Here is a 20,189-nt window from a genome sequence, read left to right on the forward strand (position 1 = left end):
TGTTTAAACATAATTAAACTCCATCTTTTCCACAAAGTTCCATCATCTGGAAACAGTAATGTTTCCATACTCATTGGTATATCTGCAAATATTTTATTTATTGTAGCAGAAAATAAAGTAGCATTAGCCTCTTATTTGCAATCCATTCCAACAATTTACAGATGTGTTCATTAGTTTAAATGCTTTATTCATATTGCTCACTGCTACTTTATATTAGTTATTCCACCACTGCTTCCCTCTTTGTTTTGTAGTATAAATGTATTATAGCCACGTGGCACGCTGCTGCTTTAACAATAATCTGGATCCTGTTAGTGTTTCCTCTCAGATTTTGCTTTCACCAATATATTAGGTCCAACATGAAGAATATACCCTTTGGCGCTTAAGTCCACTAGAGTGGAGACAAGAACATGATTATTGAAATCTGATAAAATAAAAATATTTCTTCTTATTTAGTTGAAAAATCTCCATTTTACATGTCTCTTTTCCTTAAAATAAAGGAATTAAAGAATTACTTTATATACTGTTGTTACAGCACTGCCAACTGCAGTGGACATTTACGTAACCCCTTTTCCAAATATATATCAAAGAAAAAGTTATTAGGATTGTTTTTCATTTGTTTAAGAGTAAAAACAAATACTAAAAAATATTATTTTGTGATTTAATAATTAATGCATGAATGGATTAGCTACAACATAAAATGCTGCTTACACGGTAATGCTATTATTTTTGCTATTTCTTTTTCTTTCTTTTTTTTTAACTTATACTTAAGTCAAATTCTGAATGCAGGGCTTTCATTTGCAATTTTTCAGGAGAAATATTGCAATTTTTCTCTACGTTAAAGTAAAAAAACAAAACAAACAAAGAATAAATACTTTTTCCTCCACTGGAATGAACGTTCCTCTCACAGAGGACTCGGGGGCCCATTTAACCGACGTACAAGATTACGTACTTCCGTAAACAGGAATCCGTTACTGAATAGAATGTTCTAAAATCTGTGTACTCGGCCGGCGAGTTATTTAGCTATTTGAATCACAGTTTCTAATAAATTTAAAGGTTTAAATAAATGGCAAAGCACATAATTAAAGCGATAAAATTAATTAGAATATCTTAAAACAACGGTCTGTCAGTTTGACGTCTCCGTGTTGTCTCCTCCTCCCCGGCCCTGCGTCGTCGTGCTGTGCAGTGGACGGGAGGGGGGATGTTTGGGGATGGTGGGCCGGGGTATCGCGTCTCTTTCCTCGGCTCCTCGAAATCCTGCTAGCCTACAGTCGCCTGCCCGCATCCAGTATGGACTGTATACGAGGAGAATGAAAAATAGCGATTGTCACCGTGGCAGCTGCTTCTGTTGGTAAATACGATTCATTCATAAATGCTGTTGTCATCTAGATGATTTCTGAGCTTTCGTTGGTAAACATAAGGCCTTTCACTTTGCAGGTCTGTTCAGTTTCTGTGGGTAATTGTGAGAAAATGGCCTTACTGTACTGTTAATGTTTCCGTTATAAGTCATAGACGAGGTGTGGGGGGATTTCTGTGGGATCAGATCGTGTTGTTGTGGTGAGATGATCAAGCTAGCTTTAGCTACAACATCTGAATCACCACAGTTTTGTTATTACTGCCCTGTCAAACTAGCAGACGTCCCCCTGAAGAGAGTGAGTAGCTATGGCCGAACAAGACATTTGTCCTCACCTGGACTCCATAGGAGAGGTCACCAAGGAGGACCTCCTCCAGAAATCCAAGGTGGGTTTTCACTCATTCACTGTAGGTGTTCTGCACAATGTCAAAGATGCCCAGTCCAGGTCATTGTCTCTGTGTGTGCTTGGCCTGCACATCTCTTAAGGCTGTTGTATGATTTGTTCACACTGTAATAATAACAACATGAGCTGGAATACGTTCTTGAAGCTCTGCCGTGTTGTTCTGTTTATTGTACATAATATTTTATCTTTTTCCTTTCTGTTGTATACTATTGATGTTCTCCTCTTCCTGCTGCAGGGGACTTGCCAGTCCTGTGGAGCAGGGGGCCCAAACCTGTGGGCCTGTCTGCAGGTAAGGTCGGGACTCGAATGCTTTTTGAAGATGTTTTAAATTTGTGCCTTTTTAAATTTAATTTCTGGTTTAGCTTGTGAACCTTGTCATGTAAATGATGACCACTGCAAGTGCGACTACCACTGCGCTAATCGTACACCATTTCAGATAAGAAGGCCAGGTGAATGCTTAATAATTAATGATGATGTAGGGCATAAATGTGATTATAAATGCAGTAGCTCTCAAGCTCACACAGGCGAGCAAATACACAATATGTGCACTTACAGCTACTCACTTTTTGACATTCTAGCATGAATTTATAGATTAACCCTCAAAGAACTTGAAGATATCTTTGGGTGCCTGACTCCTGAATTTATTTTGTATTTTCCTATCATGCCCAGCAGTCAGCATCAAGTGCCGTATATCATTTAATTCAGAGAAACCTTTAGTTTCAATCTGGCTCATTTGAAGTACCAATTTTACATTTGCTTTATCTGAGAATGGATGAATTTATCAGACTTAAAAAAATGCTGGTCAAAATTTGTATGAGACCTGAAAACCTCTAAAGCCCAGAAACTCCACTTAACATGATATTTTAAATCATGTGAATAGGATTAGTGGTTTAAAAGTAATTAAACATTTTAAAACAATAGCTAATTTTAGCTGCTAGCGGCTCTCTAGGTCTCTGAGAGTTAATTAAGTCCTCACAGATAGACAGGTACATATTGTGACTTAATGTCTTTGCAAGATAAAGAGGATTCATGAGCTGATACAGTGTTTCTGCTCTGTAGAATGACTGTCCATATGTTGGCTGTGGAGAGTCCTTCTCTGATCACAGCACCCTGCACGCACAGGTAAAAACCCTCTCACACGAAATGTAACAATTTTTGTTCATCTCTTCAACGGATGGTTATGAGGAGGAAAATATCAAATTGATTTAAAACACAGTCCCTTGAATGATTGTTTTCTTTAGGCTAAGAAGCACAACCTGACTGTGAACCTGACGACGTTCAGGATCTGGTGTTATGTGTGTGAGCGGGAGGTGTTTTTGGAGCACAGGCCTTCGCTGGTCCCTTTGCCTGCTGCTCCCCACCACTGTAAAGCCACAGAGCAGGTACGACTTGGTCACTTCATCTGTTTGATGGATTTAAATGCGATTTCAAATGGCCACACGACCTTTTTGTTACTCATCTTGATATTTTTTAGTATCCGTTAATCATTTTCACAGGAAGCAGTTCCTCAGCCAGTGGGTCACCCACTGAAAGCCGTACCAATTGCTGTAGCAGAAGAAGAGGGTTCAGAGTCTGAGGAGGATGAGCTTAAACCCAGAGGTACACCATGTCTGCTTTTCTCCTCCCTAGCAACAGAACAGTTGACGTGCCTCAAATCAGCCTCGTTAGTGGTGGTTAAGGTATTAATTGGGCAAAAATGTTAATAAAAGATCAAAAAAATATATTTTCTCATAGTAATAGTGCTCATGATATTTGCTCATATCTGCCATTTTGATAGATATAATTGCTTTCAATCCTATAAATAGTTACTGGGCCTGTGTCTTTAAATCCAGACTAGCACTGACAGTTAACCCTTGATGGTGTCCACTGCATTCGACTAAAAATATGAGTTCATATCTAAATTGCTTATTTTGGAACCCTCTGGGAATACAACAAAAAACTGTACGGCTCCTGTTTCTCCGGTTATTTTTAGGCTTGACAGGAATGAAAAATATTGGAAACTCCTGCTACATGAATGCAGCTCTTCAGGCCCTGTCCAACTGGTGAGGTCACTTCCTCTCATTACATTTGGTCCAATACCGGGGAGGTGTCTCTTTATGATAAGTATATGAGTTCATTTTCCATTAGTTAAACAGTTGTGTTGATGGGATCCCCCTCTCTTTCCTCACCAGCCCTCCTCTTACTCAGTTCTTCATTGACTGCAGTGGACTGGTCCGGACTGATAAGAAGCCCGCTCTCTGTAAGAGTTACCAGAAACTCATCTCAGAGCTCTGGCATAAAAAACGGTAATAAACACATAAAGCAGCTATATATTTTCAATAAAAAATAGACTTTTATATGCTAATGATTCATTAAACTAATTGTCATGCCTGCTCCTCTCCAGGCCCAGCTATGTCGTCCCTACTAGTCTGTCTCATGGCATCAAACTAGTCAACCCCATGTTTCGTGGTTACGCTCAGCAGGTAGGGGCAAGCACCCAGCAGGTAACTACAGTACACCTGGCATCACTCAACAGCCTGACACTGTCTTGTGAACTGCTGTGTATATTTGTTCTCACACATTCCCTAAAAATGACTTTTATCCTTGCTAATGACAGCTACATTTGTTAAAAATAACTGAAGGTTTGACTTGAGTTGTTTACTTGTTTTAGGGGATATTTCAGTTTTTAGGGGAATTAGGACGCCCCGTAGAGGTGACTGAATGTTTTGCAGTCTTATTGTTGTTATGTAGTGATTATGTATTGACTTGTAACTGTGTTTTTTAATACTATAGTGTTAATTTTCTCAACAGAGGTCATAGCTCTGTCTCCTGCCCAAGGAGCTGTGCACTGTCTCTGTCAAATTACCAAGCAAAAATAGATATATTTCTTTGATAATCAAGATGTTATAAACTACAAAGTGTACTTTTGTTGGTCCAGCCAAACCTATTTGATAGGTTTCATAATGTATTTTTCTTAAAGGACTAGTTTGACATTTTGATAAAAGCCCTTTTTGGCTTTTGTGGAGAGAAGCAGTTAGCTTAGCTTTCAGCTTACAGTTTCAGTTAATACAGGAAGTATATTTCCCAAAATGCCAAACTACTTCTTTAACTTTGGAGAGGGTACTTGTGCCAATAGACATCCAGCACTCAGAATAAGAGGAAAAGCGGCTAAATTCATATCTTAACATACCCTCCAACTGTATGCAGAAACATTAAAAGCTCATCTGTGACTTTATCTGACTCTGGTGAAGCAAGAAACACTGAATTATCCCTTTAAAAATACACAAACAAATAAACAACTTAAATCAAACCATTGAGGTAAATTTGAATTTTAAATTTGAGTTTATCTGATTGTGATTCTTTGTAAAAAACAATATTTATCTATGAAATCCAGTTTAAAAATGTTTACATGTTTGATTCAGGCTCAGTGCATGTTTGATTGGAAGTGTCTGGTTTAGTTTGATTGTGATTGCCAAGGAAAAGTGTTCAGCCTTTTTAAATGAGAATGAGTTTTGCCTGAAGCCCACTGACTGTAGTTTGGATGACTAGTGCATAGGTCCTCCTTGTACTACATTTTGCTAATGTACAAAATGCTTTTTGTTGCAAACAAGACCATCACTCACACATTTCCCTTCCCGTGTTTAGCTTTCCAGACATTTATGTGTTGCCCCCTTCTGCAAAACTCTGTGTATGAAACCGCACTCTTTCATCTTCCTCCTGACTGAATGCAATGTACTTTTCTACAGGACACTCAGGAGTTCCTGCGCTGTCTGATGGACCAGCTACATGAAGAGCTGAAGGAGCCTCTGACAGAGTGCAACATGAGTGGGGAGGGAAGTGACGGCGAGGAGATAAGAGACGGTGACCGCTCGCCGTCCGAGGACGAATTCCTGTCCTGCGACTCCGGCTCCAGCAGTGACAGGGGGGAGGGAGGAGGAGCAGGCGACAGCGAGCTGCTCCTGCAGGATGAGTGTGATGGGGTCAGATCACCGGCAGGAGGGGTGGTGGCGGTCAGCACTGGCGCGGTGATCTCAGAGAAGGAGAGGCTGAAGGAAAGGAGGGTGTCTGGCTCACCTCTACGTGGAGGCTCCCAGGAGATGGATGAGGATGCTGATGTGGATACAGCCGCTGAGGAGGGGGCCCCTGAGAGGCCAGAGGAAGAGGAGGCAACACCAACCACAAACACTGAGGTCCAAAGCCAAGAAGACAACCAGTTATCTGATACTGGGCAAGGTCAAACTCAGAGCAACAACACCTCAGGTATAAGGCCAGCAGGAGTGTCAAAGTTGGTATTTCTCAGCGAATGTATCATTTGTCTCTTAACTGTTAATTTTCGTGCATCCAACATTGTGTTTTCCAGAGCCAGACAATGAAGCGTCAATGACCCAGCCCCAGTCCACTCCCTGCAGTCCAGTGCGAACCCTTCAGGAGCTTCATCCCAAACTGTCGTCCAGTCCTCCTCGCTCGAGCCCCCTCCGCTCTGCAGGACCTGCATACTCTTTAAAAAAAGGTAATCAAAAAGTCTGTGGTTCAATAAACAAGATGTCTCGCTGCTCATTCAAAACCACTTATTATTTCTACTAACTCCAGAGGAGTTCCAGTAATTGAAACCTCAGCCTTGGATAGGTACACCAGAATGTCACATGAGAGTTGTTACAGCTGCCATGAGAGACTTGTTAGAGTGACGGTGCCTTCTGAATTTGATGTGAATTTGATGAATTCATTGAGGGTTTCTCAGCTTTACACATACAGCCGACCTCTTTTTCACCTTTTTCTAAAGGTGTCTATGATTAAGGTGCCTTGTTAGTCTACGTCAAACAACATCATAAATATTACGTTTGTCCTCATATATCCTCCATGCTGTTGTGAATCTTGTAGCTCAGCTGCTGCTCGGTGCCAGGAAGAAGAAACAGTCTCACTATCGCAGTGTGATCTCTGACATCTTCGACGGCTCGATCCTCAGTCTGGTCCAGTGTTTAACCTGTGACAGGGTAAGCTGTGCTTCATGTATTTGAACACCAGAGGGCGCTACATATTAAGAAAAACACAGAAACTAGTATGTTTTCAAAATGATATTGTATTTTTTTGTTTTAAGTAAAATTAAGATTCAAGTACGGCCTCTTGATGTGTGCCATTTCCTTTAGATTAGAATGAATAAGTGCTGTATCATAGGCAACCGGACGTTTCACCTCTCGTCTTTAGGAAACTGGGTTCAGTCCAGCCCAGTCGCCTACGATACAGCACTTAGAATTACCATGACCTGGATGACTGAGAACCTTCATCAACATTAGAATGAATAATTTATTGCACAATTCACATTTAAAACATTTATTAGTTGGTTTGTATTTTAATTTGTATTGTTCACATCTGCTTGTTTTTCTTTGGATGCGAAATAATTTAGTCTAATCCAAAATTACACATCCACCACACATTGATTTGTTCAGTTAAGCATTTATTTCTTGGAAAAGAAATAATGTTTAAAGCTCTTATCTTACTGATAGAGTCATTCTGTACTAATTAAATCAATTCTCTGAATGTGTGACAGGTCTCTACCACAGTGGAAACCTTCCAAGACTTGTCCCTACCTATTCCCGGTAAAGAGGACTTGGCAAAGCTCCACTCTTCCATACACCAGAACCTTCCAGTCAAGACAGGTGTGTGTCCTGACACGTACAACTCGCAGGGATGGATTTCCTACATCATGGACTCAATACGCCGGTGAGTGGACCACGTTTTACAGTCACAGGAAGAACCCGAATTCAGTAGAATTTTAATTGTGCACGTACATGTTGATGTAATTGATATGATGTAACGAGAGATAGGCTGTTTCGCTATGACTTTGTATTTAGATGCAAGCCGAGATTACACTCACAGCGAGGCTTCCGAGAAAAGTGTTAGGTATAAATTTGAGTGATTTACAGTAGATGAAAATGTTCGTGACTGTGGAGGCCTCAGGAGATGCAGGTGGAAGCACGTAGGCAGAGGGCTTCACCAGATCTGTCAGGACAATATATGCATCCTTTGTTTGTTTGCTGTACTTCCCGTGGAGTTGGAAAATGAAAACCATCATGTGAGATGATCTCGTGTGCTGTCAATCTGATGTGGAAGGAAATTCTTCTTGACTCATGTTGTGAGGTTGATGCATGCCAGCACATTGCCAGTCACAGGAAGTAGAGATACCACAGCTGATTCTCTTTCACAATTAAACCTCTTAATTTAAATATATAGTTTATAGTGACTTATTTCAGTCTTTCCATTGTTGGGTGTTTGTTTCCAACAACTAAACCTGCACCATGAAATAATTCATCATTTCACGGTGCAGTTTTAGTTAGACTTCTTCGGTTAGACTTCTGCCCTCACAGAAAATCCAGGCATTCAAAAGCAGGACAAACATTTTATTTTGTTTTTCATGCCTTAAAGCTGATAAAGACTTTGCATGGTTCAGGCACTGAGAGGGGCCTTGACGACATCTGGGAATCAGTCCAGGACTGATGGGTTGGAGAGATTATGTAAACTGATGAGAGCTCTGAAGTGCTCGATCCAGAGCTCCAGATAAGGATTTCAGTGCTGAGCCACCAAATCACCAAACAGCAGTGAGGTTGCATTTTTAAGGACTGTAGAGAAGTTTCAGGATTGGAGTAGAGAGAGTGGTATTGTCTGTCAGCAAACATTTCCGGAGATATTATCTGTTTGACATAAATGTAGGATCACTGCCTTTGCCAAGTGCATTTGCATCATCTGGATTTCTCATCTTAGATGTAAGGACGGAGGTGCAGAGACAGGAGTTGGCATGCTTGGCATGATTTGCCTTCCAGCTGTTTCAAAACATTTGAAAGCTCCGTCATAATAACAGTGCCAGTGCCTTTGTTTGGTGATTCTTGTGGATTTTGTGGAAGTACAGTCAAGGTCAGGTTAATATATCCTAATAATCTATATATATATAGGATAAATGTATATAATATATCCTCTGCACAACACCTCTATGCAGAAGCATAGTTTAGCACTTATTCTCAAGGCAAGTGAGCGTCCGTTTGACGCAGCTAGTTCTTTGCTGTGCGTTTGGTGTATATGATTCTTACCTGTGCTAATCTCAGCAAGTGATGTGAATGAGAAACATTGTGAATTAGACAATTGTCACCCTTATCTGTAGCTCTCTCATGTCTGAAGAGCTTTATAGAGTCCTAAAATCAGGTGTATTTAGGCTGAAAACTGCCCTTCCAACATACTTCCATCAAAGACCCTGTCAGGAGCTAATATGGCTCCAGGCTAGAGATGTTCCGATAATATTGTTTCCTCCCCGGTACCGATTCTGATACCTGGGCTTTGGGTATCGGCCTGTGTTGGCTTTTAGAGCAGCGAACAAGAATTGATTTCTGGTGTGTAACATTAAGCAGAGCTTACCGAGTTAACTGGGAAGTACCTGGGTACTGTTTATAAAGTATGTTGTATCGGATTGGTGCAAAGACTCACGTACTCTCTGATACCTATACCTGCATTTTCAGCAGTATCGCCTGCATTTCCGATACTGGTATCGAAATCGGAACAACTCTACTCCAGTTGCTGACCCTCTGACCTTATAAAGCAGACTATGAGTGGCCCTGTTGCTGCATGTGGTTGTAATGATTGTGTCTCTTTGTGTTGTGCCTCTGAACAGATTCGTAGTCTCGTGTATCCCCACTTGGTTTTGGGGGCCCATGGTAACCTTAGAGGACTGCCTCGCTGCCTTCTTTGCCGCAGATGAACTCAAAGGTAAACAGCATGACACTGTGGTACTCTACTGTAACAGTCTGGTGTAGATGAGAATACTTCTGTCAGAATTTACATTTACTTTCATTGTTCTTTTCCCAGGGGACAACATGTACAGCTGTGAGAGATGTAAAAAGTGAGTATGTGTAGGAAATCCAGGTGGAGACAAAGGATATTTTCCATATAGATCTATTCACACAGTGTTTTGTTGCCTACAGGTTGAGAAATGGTGTCAAATATTGCAAAGTGCTAAGACTTCCAGAGGTAAACCTTTTTCTTGTATGATTTCCTTCTTCCTTCAGATAACAATGTTTGCTTGTGGTTTGCATCACAAAGTGTTTTTCGTGCAGATTCTGTGCATTCACCTGAAACGCTTCCGGCATGAAGTCATGTATTCGTTCAAGATCAGCAGCCACGTATCCTTCCCATTGGAGGGCCTGGACATGCGACCTTTCCTGGCTAAAGAGAGTCCATCCCAAGTCACCACTTATGATCTGCTGTCAGTCATTTGTCACCACGGCACGGCAGGAAGTATGAGATAACTTAATTTCCCTCAGATAAGAGCATGTCTGTCTTTTTTTGCGGTTGACCTATTCCAGGAAACAAGAACACATAAACATGTTTTCATCTTTACCAGTCCCCTTTCTTTCTCAACACTTCCCTCTTCTCTTCCACTGTCTATGATGCTGCAGGTGGGCACTACATAGCTTACTGTCAGAATGTGATCAATGGCCAGTGGTATGAGTTTGACGACCAGTATGTCACAGAAGTCCACGAGACGGTGGTGCAGAATGCAGAGGCTTATGTGTTGTTCTACAGGTAAGCATTTGACGCCCGAGTAACATTGAAACTGTGCTGATTAAATCAAAATGTTGTTACTGACTGTGCTTTTCTTGGGGCCGTGCAGGAAAAGTAGTGAGGAGTCGGTGAGAGAGAGGCAGAAAGTGGTGGCTCTGGCCAATATGAAGGAGCCCAGCCTGCTGCAGTTTTACATCTCCAGAGAATGGCTGAACAAGTTCAACACCTTCGCTGAACCGGGCCCTATCAGCAACCACACGTTTCTATGTCAGCACGGAGGTGTGTGTCTGAAACGATTGGCTCACACTGAGAAAACATAAACAGTATATCAAGTCTATTAAACTACTCTTTAGAAGAGCCAGATTTAAATGAAATAAAAAACAAAACAGGTGAATGGGCCAGACATTTATATTTCCTATGTCTGACAAGGAGCCTGAAAAACAAGGAAGGATCATTACATCACTTTGACCCATCCTTTGACTTCTGATGAAGAAATGCACACACAAAAACACACTTCAGAGAGTAGGTTAATGACATGGTGGGTTTTCTCCATGTATCTCCCATAGACTTCAATACAGTCTGGCACCAAAGCGAGATTCAGTGACGTAATGACCTTTCCTTCTTTTTCAGAAGGATTCCTTTTGTCTCACATGTAAAGTGAGGAATTTAAAAGTGTTGAACAATGCACTTTTGATTTTGTCCGCAGTAAAGTGATAATGAATAAGGTTGTTAGCAGGCTACATCCGGCCCACAAGCCACAGCTTGAGCTTCCTTAAAGGCAACATTTTACAAATAAGTTACTAGTCATGAGGATAACTGATCAGCCTGTCACATTCTATATTTGCTTTAGAGAAGCTTTGTCAAGTCTGAGAAACTCCGATGATGTCATCTGGCTTACAAATCTCTAACAGAAGGCATGTGTAACTAAAAAGCAGGTTTCGGCAAGTTGTTTGAAAATCATCGCATATTACTAATTGAAAGAGTTATTCCCTGACGTGACATTAGTTTCTTTGATCCCGGCTCCATAAAAAGGTCTCTTTTAAACAACTCTAAAGCCTCCTCGCCCACACATGACATATTCTGCATTTGATATGTGTAGAAATAAAAAAAAAGATGTGTTTTAACAAGCAGCCCTCCCACGATTAGGGGGTATTTACCGATGATCAATTGCTGACTCACTGTTACGTAAGTACCAATAAACGTTTTTAGTTTTGGTATTTTTAAACTGACCTACGAATCCTATTGGATTGTCTGGAACTGGTTTGCCAGAGAGTTCTCAGTAGCAATCAATGATAACTTCTTCAAACACTAATATAACTAAAAATAAATGAGGTTCCTCAAGGATCAATTTTAGGCCCACTACTTTTTAATTTATATGCCATATGTTACCTCTTATTGGTCCCATCAAGAGAAATTACATCTCTTTCCATCAATGTGCTGATGACACACAGCTTTATGTGGCCATGTCTCCTGATGACACTGGATAAGTGCTTTATTTTAATGTATTTTAGATATACTAAGTGTTTGGATCTCACAAAATCTGTTTATTTTGAGTCCTGTAACGTTATGGAAGCGAAATGATCTCTTGAGTTCCAGGCTACATGAAATAAAGTTGCATATTATCTGTAGGAAGTTGATGATGCTGTCGATCAGTATCAATCATGCTTTTTTTTCATGCTTTTCATCTTAGGGTTTCAAAGCTGTGTTAGATCAAATCAATACATTTAGCTCACTTAAGCCTGTTGCTACTATCTCTACACAGACTGCATTATTCAGCAGAGTTGCATCTGTAACATGATTACAGTGCTGTGAGGAAATTAATGGCCTCTCCAGATGTGTCAGCTCTTAAAATGATTAATACTTTCTCCCAAGCCAAAGAACAAAGCTGTATCAGTACCACAGAGTTTTCACACGATGATATATTTCTCTTTGTCTGGGTGTTTCTTTTGGATTTGTATGATAGTTGGCTGGTTTACATGACTAAATGAGAAAAACATGTTCAAGAGGACAGCGGGTGGGGTGGGGGGTTTTGTGTAGGTGGAGAAAATAATCTTCTGTTGCTCTTGGAATTGTTACTGGTCTCCAGTTCAGGCAGGAGAAGGTCGTGTATTTCTCATGTAACTTAAACATATTTTATCTCTATACAGGGATCCCTCCTAATAAATACCACTACATTGATGACCTGGTGGTGATTGTTCCCCAAAATGTGTGGGAGTACCTTTACAACAGGTAAATATGCATCATGAATGAAAATGTTCAACGTAAGAGGAAACTCAAAACCAAACAGAGTTCAGCACATCCTTATCTGGACAGTGCTGTTATTGCCCCCCATCTTGCTCTTCAATTATTTTCTATTGTCTGAAATTGGCATTATTGTTTTAAATGCATCATTTAACACTTTACTTTTGGTTTTATTGCCTTTTATTTCATGGATTAAGATAGAGAGATATGTAAGATTGTAAGATATACAATATGAGTGCTGGGAACCAAAAACCAAAAAATCAAAAAAAAATATCAACCTTTGAATTACAAGTTGGCTAATGCTGTGATTTTTTTGTTGGCTTTGATACAGTGGAGCATTTAACGGCTAACGAGCCAGATAGCTCCGTCAGGAATTGGGGTAGACAAAAATAGATCTAAAAGAAGAGTGAATATTGGACTTTCATTCACCAGGTGACCAGAAATGGGACTCAAAATGCATGTTAATGTTGAGAGACAAATATTTACTTACACATTCGCTATGGGCCCAAAAATGCAGTCAACATAGCCTCTGCAGGGTCCTGTGCTTTTTTTCAATTATGTTGCCAATGCGCCTACTAAAGTAAGAGCGTAGTCAATGGTAAAAACTATAAATTAATAATTTAATTAATGTGAAAATAGTTCAAACACAATTAATTACATTTTGATTCTGACTTTCTTCTGCTGATCGGCAGATTGTTTTGAAAAGCAACATTTTCTGCACACTGAACATATGCAGCTCTATGATAAAGTTATAAAAGAAGAATGTATTTGAATTTATTCGATAGCAAAACCTTTTAAGCCCTCAGCTGACTGAAGGATTTGCATATGAATGCAAATGTTCACATTTGTTTGCGTCTCTCTGTCCTTGTATCTTTTAAGTGCCTTTCTGTTAAATGTTGGTGTTTTTTCCTCAGTTTTGGAGGCGGCCCAGCAGTGAACCACCTGTATATGTGCGCCATCTGCCAGGTGGAGATTGAAGCTCTGGCTAAACGCAGAAAAATGGAAATAGACACTTTCATCAAGGTACTAGCCTTTAATCTGGAAGAATTTTGCATCTTTATGCTTCATGTCTGATGTTGTATGAGCAGTTTTCTCTTGTCTGTAGCTGAACAAAGAGTTCCAGGCGGAGGAGGCTCCGACTGTGATCCTGTGCATCAGCATGCAGTGGTTCAGAGAGTGGGAGAGCTTTGTGAAGGGCAAAGACAATGGTATGGCCTCACAGTTAGACAAATACAGAAATGCATTGAAGTTGCATCTTAAAATATTTTTGATAATTTGTTTTCTCAGAGCCTCCTGGACCCATCGACAACAGTAAAATAGGTGTCATGAAAGGAGGACACATACAGCTCAAGCAAGGTAAACCGCAGCACTGGTTGAAATGGGTGTAAAGTAGAATTCAGACGGTCGATAAATGTTTGTTTTTTCATGTGTGTTTCTCCCATCAAGGTGCAGACTATGGTCAGATCTCAGAGGAGACATGGCAGTACTTGCTAGGTATTTATGGTGGAGGCCCTGAAATCGCAGTGAGACAGACGGTGGCCCCGGCTGACCCTGACAGCCTTCACGGAGAGAGGAAAATCGAGGCAGAAACCAGAGCGCTTTGAGATAAAGAGAGGTTGGAATGTTTATTTATTGGAAAACACTAACATTCCCCCTGCACAGCCTTGCATACAGTCAGGAGTTTGAATTTACTTTGGGTAATGTGTAACAATTTACTGAAAGCTGCGGTTGTGGAGCTTGTAGCCATTCTTGGAAAAAGCGTCTTCTCCACCCACATGACCTCATGAATTCCTTCTGGCCTGCAGAGATTAAGAAATCTGCACATGTGGCCGAGAATACTGGAGGCAGCGCATCCAGCTGATAAACATCTGTGAACCAAATCTTTTTGAGTTTTGGTCCCACTAAATGGCTGTTTGATTTAAAACATGTTTTTTCACCTTTCCTTATCTCCAGGTCCTCTGATTCCACTTTTCCACCCCTGCTCTCACAGGAAGCTGCGGAATTTGCACCTTGGTGAAGAAGCCCGCGCCGTGAGCACTTTGTAAATGTAGCAACGCATTATTCTGAAGCTGTGTGGCAGGAGGGTGAAACGGTACCTAAATATCGCGTAGTCTATTTATTGGATAAGTCTGATCCTCTAATGTTAAGGTGTACAAAATAAGGCGTCATGTCACATCTCTGGAGCTGTTTTTGGTAGTGTTTCAGTGGCTGCTGTAGTGACTAGGTGTCATATACTGCTAAACTGGCGTCATGAGCCAGTTTGCTGAGGTGGAAAACAGAAGTACAGTGTGATGTTTGGTTTGAGGACTTCTCTTCTTCAGTGGAAGCAACAACCAAGAGACATTATGAAGCTTTTTGTTGTTTGCCTGTTTACTAGTTACATAGCAACAAGTTCAGACATCAAGTGACAGATACAGCATAATTCTTACTTTTGCACCTTCAACCTTAAACACACAGTATAACTGAGCCCTCAGGAATGGAAGTCTTTTGTTTGTTTAAGTCAGTGAAATTATCAGATTAAAGGGGACTTCTGCTATTTTTAAACCTGGGTCCTATATTAACATGTTTGGTTGTGTTAATGACTCAAACTTCCTAAAAGTTTTGCAATCGGCTACAATGGCTGCAATGTAATCCATTGGGGCAACTCCGACTGTCAAAGTTACGTCCACTAGAAGTGTTTGTGTTTGCTACGGACAGGCTTAGGTTGTTATTCTAAGTGTCTAACAACATAAAGGCAACAATTCCCATGACTTTGGAAATAAACTATTTCTGGCTGTCCCTCTAAGTTAGCGCCAAACTCCTCTCTCTAACTTGCTGACTTGCGTTTGCACGGTCGTCTTCCTCAAACAACTCAGCGAGACTTCTCATTGAATAGGACTTGTGCTTTGACTTTGACGGTCGGAGTTGCCTCAAAGGATTACATTGCGGTCATGAGACGGCTACCAGTAGAGATGATCTACTGGACCGATTCCAAAAGTTCTGGTAAGTATTAACCATTTACACACTGGAACATGTAAATATAGGGCCCAGGGTTAAAAATACCAGAATTCCCCTTTAAGGAACTCGAGGAAAAAACACCACAGCAGGTTTGTTTAGAACCACAAAACATGCATGTGTTTTAAAGACCATTTGGGTAATCTATATTTGAAAAAAGCTTCAAGATGCATGTAACTGCAACTTCCTTATTTGGACCTGTAACTGACAGGATGGTGTGAGTTGGTGTGCACAAACAGACACGTTTAAATGCACAAAATGATAGAAATATTGAGTCACTCCTTTCTACAGCCATCCATAAATAAGCATATAGATATATGGCTATAACTTTAAATGGAGTAGAGAAGTAGGGAATTTCTGCACTGTGGCAAGAGTGCAGGAAGTAAGTAAGAGGAGGGTTACACATCTGGTGCAATAGCAGTAAATTGCCAAGGGGTAATTCGAGTATTTGTGTGCAACAAAATGTATTAAATGGCTTTTTTGATAATAGCCAACAGAGCGAGTTTATAATTCTTTCACACCTTCGCAGTGTGAATGACCTCACCTCTCATCTTCGAAGAGATTGTCCCAAAATGACCAATAATGCAGTACCTGTTTATACCAAGAGAGGGCAGTATTTAATGAAGAAGAAAGAAAGAATTAACCTCACAACACCACAAATAATTAGTACGTCATGCACAAATCCAGACCTGTTACAACACAAAGGTCATTTATGATAAGTATATTTTGTTATTTTTGAAAAAATATCTTAATTGTGCATGTTTCGTCACCAGGTCATCAGAAAAATGAAGCTGTACCCTGTGGAGGTGGTGTTACACAAAGGGGTGTTCGCTTGTAAAAATAGTTGCGCATCTGCAAATGGCACTTTTGTTGAAGATGCATTTTAATATTTGATAGTAATACACACCTGTCTTCACAGCTTGTTTACTCAAATTCTATTCTGGTGTAAGGTTTTGAAACCTCCACCCACACAGAAAGTGATAAAAACACTGCCCTGACCGCAGGGATTTGTTTTCGAGATAACTAGATTCAGATCTTGTACATCTTCTGTTTTGTTTTTGTTTTTTTATATATATACCTTTAGATCACAGATGAGACTGGTAATCAAGAGTGTGCTGTGCAATATAATGACATTTGTGACACTTCCTTTTGAAAAAGCCAACATGCAAAGTTGCTCAGAGGTTTTTTTCTTTGATAATCGATCGCTGTAGCTACATTTTTATCTGAGATATCGATAGTAACATTATATATTATTGTGGAGATTTTTTTTCTAAATTGTGCAATTAATTTAACAGCAAGATTAACGTGCCAGGGTAAAATCTAGTCCAAGCTCAACTAGATAAACAAAGTCCCCGTCCATTGTAGATATATTACATTTTTTTACTGTACACATCTGCAAAGGCAAAGTTCTCCACCAACACAAAATACAAGATAACGATAATGTTGAGTGTAACCGTGCTCTTCTCTGTCCCTTTTGATAAAAGCAAATAGCATAATGTACTGACTATTGTTAATAAACACCAGATTTGAAATCCCAAAGTTAATTAATTACTTAATTTTTGTTACATTGAAATCATTATTACAGCCTGTATAAATAGTCACATTAATGTTGTAATTGTACTCATTACACTTGCACACCAAAACCTCCAGATCCACAAATACTAGCCACTCGGCATCTAAAAGCCTATTTGTGAAGACGAGAATTACTTGCAAAAATTTCCAATGCCAAATGACTGAAAATAAGATTGAACACTGATTTAATCTTTAATCGCCATATAGTATTCACAAAGGCATACAATAGCTCTTAATTTTTGCTTTTTTCCTTTTTGTAGCAGCATTAGCAGAGCGAATTATGAGCCGAAAAAAAAAAAGATATGGTGATGTTACAGTCGATGATATGCAGTACAGTCATCCTACGTTGGAATACAGTGCCTTCAAACCCCTTCACACTCCTCAGTGCACCTGCTCAGGTGTTTTTACATATTTTGCCTGATTATGAATGTGTGGGCATGTTCAAACGGGCCTTGATTGACAAGATCCCTCAATCTAATATTTGAAGAATTTGTAGGTCATCATTTGAAGTTTAGTTTATTGTCAAAAATGAATTCCCAGCAGAGATTTAATCAGCCAGGATAAGTGAAAATACCTGTGTGGGTATCCACTAGCTTGAGTAAATTTTCCATCCACCTTTACTTTAGAAAGGTTTGTGGTGACGTACCATGAAATCGCCCAGCTGTATTTCATTGTAAGATCAATGAGAAAAGGTGACACTGATCACAAAATACATGAGACATGATACTCTGGAGGATGTAGACATGCACATGAACCAAGAAAGGTATCCAAAAAGTCCTATAATTAAAGATGTGTAAGTTGTTGTTAAAGAAATAGTTTGACATTCTTGGCTTTCTTTTCATGAGTTCAATGAGAATATCGATGTACAGTCAATGAAAAGCTACCAGTAGCTAGTTAGCTTAGCTGAAAGGCTGGAAATGGGGAAACAGCTAATATGACTGAAACTAAATCGACCTGCTAGCACGACTGAGCTCACTTATCAAAATTGTATCTTTGTGGGCAAAAATTGGAGTTTAAGCACAAGTTATAGCTGACTTACTGTCTGTAAGCTAAGCTAAGATAATGGGTTCCTTGCTGTAGCTTCATATTGAGCGTAAATGCGAGTGTTTTTCTTATGTAATTCCCAAATTGTCAAACTATTACTTTAAACTGTAAAAGAAGGGGTTAAGACACTTAAAACGCTCCAAGTGTATTTTAAAACAAGCTCAGCAGATATTCAGAAATGTTATTATCAGAAGAGCAGCTTTAACATTCCCCTAGCTATTTATTTATTTTGACTTGTCATAGCAGGAAAACCACAGATATAACTAATACATTCAGCATTCGCTATATTCAATCCCAGCATCCTTTCTGGAAGGCTGCTGGGTGGCTTCCAAGGCGGCGGAGTGTACGATCAATTGCAGGTGGCATTAATGACTAATTAAATCTTCATTATGACTACAGAAGCCAACTTTGCAAATACATGTTTGTGTTTTATTTCAAAGTTAAACCTGCAATAACTGTTTTTTGTTTGTTGTTTTCTTTTTTTGTTGTTTTTTTTGCCAACATTCTTTATCTTTTAGCTCTGTTTTTGGTCTCCACCAACTCCTGAGGGAAACACCTGGCTCTTTTACTGCTGGATGCTCCACTCTGTTCAGCTAGTCATTAACTGTGTCTTTCTGCTGTTGAGTGCTGAGCAGGTAGTGTACAGCGTGTTTTTAAACCTTTTGAAGTGAGAACAGCTGCCTGTTTTTGGCCGAAAATGACACGTTGAAGGCGGTGAGAGCGAACCAAAACAGAAAAGTTGCACATCGCAGAGCTAAACGATGAGCCGAAACTCGCTATAAAAACGAGGGGAGCTTCAAATTCAGTTGATGATTTTCATTTGATACATTTTTGTGGGAAAAAAAATCAGTTACAGGCGCTTTAAGTTTGACGCTAACGGCTGCATCAGAGCTAAACTAGCATCACTATCCCAGTGAACTGTCTCATAGATTCCCTGCCCTCTCAGACGAGGACATTTGAGGCTCGCAGTCACAATCACCCTGTGAAAAACCCGGGATCCAAACGATTTCATACAACATGGAAATGCAGCCATTCTTAATGTCATTGATTTCACTTTTCGCCATGACATGTCAAACGTCAGCCATGTTGTTTATAGTAACCAATGTCTCCCTGTTTTGTTTGTTGATGTGTCCAAAGAGCAATTCACCAGTTTGAATAAGAGAAGACGCTGATTCTGTTTTTGTTTGTTTTTTTTCACACATGTCCAGTCTGGATCCTCTTGAGATAATGTTAGTACTGTGAGGATATGTGTGCTATGTTTAGATTTGTTTTTTGGGGGAGCAAGTGCAATGAAAAAGAGGTAAATCTTTGTGCAATCTTAGCTTTATCATTAAAGAGACAGTAGACAGCTGTAGATTTGAACAGCTGACAGTAACGACTGGAGAAGCGCAGCTCATTCTGTTGCAGTGTTGAGAAATGTCGAGTGGTAATTACTTAATTACCCCCACCTGTGAGTGTGTTTGCCTGTGTTACCATAGCCCGCAGCTATGCGTGTGAGATTTCCATTTCACATTTCGGTGGAAAATACAAGCATTGCTGTTGGCGGACGGAGTTCTTCAATAATATCATTGGCACCCTGCAGACAGCACATCAGGATTTCGCTGACTCGTGTTTTCCCTACATTTTACAGTGTGTGGCTGTTGTGGTCATGATAATGGTGATGCTTTGATAAGGGGTTTAAGTGGTTGACCTCCATTCAGTGGGATGTCTTAATGTCTGTAGAGCTGATGTAATTACTCATGACTGGTTAAATGATTAAAATTACCTGGTCTTTGATTTGATTTGTGTTTTCATTGCTGTGATTTTTTTCAAAAAATAAATAAATAAATGAGTCTAATTAGAAACAGCCAGCACTGAAAGTGGAAAAAAACCAGAAACGGACTGATTTAATTGGATAAATGTTTATAAACCACACTGAGACTCATGGGACTCAGTCAGTTTTGAGGTAAAGTAAGGTCTTTTGTGACTCTATGGCCAGGTTGTCCAAAGTCTTTCCATTGGGGGGCCAAAACTAAAACTTAATGGTGCGCCAGGGAGCAAAAGGAAACATCAGTTGCATTG

The 20,189-nt window shown here is 39.9% G+C and overlaps 1 protein-coding gene across 3 annotated transcripts; it reads left to right on the top strand.

Moving 5' to 3' along the window:
- Positions 1–979: 979 nt before the first annotated feature.
- usp20 (ubiquitin specific peptidase 20) lies at positions 980–19,909 on the top strand. 3 transcript variants are annotated; one of them, XM_084382978.1, is made up of 25 exons: positions 980–1,348; positions 1,630–1,737; positions 1,990–2,043; positions 2,814–2,876; positions 2,996–3,136; positions 3,251–3,353; positions 3,727–3,796; positions 3,926–4,039; positions 4,138–4,237; positions 5,480–5,993; positions 6,094–6,243; positions 6,612–6,724; positions 7,279–7,451; positions 9,388–9,482; positions 9,582–9,615; positions 9,698–9,743; positions 9,830–10,010; positions 10,172–10,298; positions 10,387–10,556; positions 12,425–12,506; positions 13,433–13,541; positions 13,624–13,726; positions 13,806–13,874; positions 13,965–14,133; positions 14,472–19,909. In XM_084382978.1, the coding sequence occupies exons 2-24, from the start codon at positions 1,660–1,662 to the stop codon at positions 14,120–14,122; spliced, it is 2,847 nt and encodes a 948-aa protein (XP_084239104.1). In that variant the 5' UTR covers positions 980–1,348; positions 1,630–1,659; the 3' UTR covers positions 14,123–14,133; positions 14,472–19,909. The 3 variants fall into 3 exon arrangements, with proteins under 3 accessions (XP_084239104.1, XP_084239103.1, XP_084239105.1); XM_084382977.1 differs by having other exon boundaries at positions 1,633–1,737; XM_084382979.1 differs by having other exon boundaries at positions 1,633–1,737; positions 4,138–4,216.
- Positions 19,910–20,189: the final 280 nt, after the last annotated feature.

The sequence above is a fragment of the Pagrus pagrus genome, assembly GCF_965226575.1.
Source record: "Pagrus pagrus genome assembly, chromosome: 19".
Taxonomy (NCBI): Eukaryota; Metazoa; Chordata; class Actinopteri; order Spariformes; family Sparidae; genus Pagrus; species Pagrus pagrus.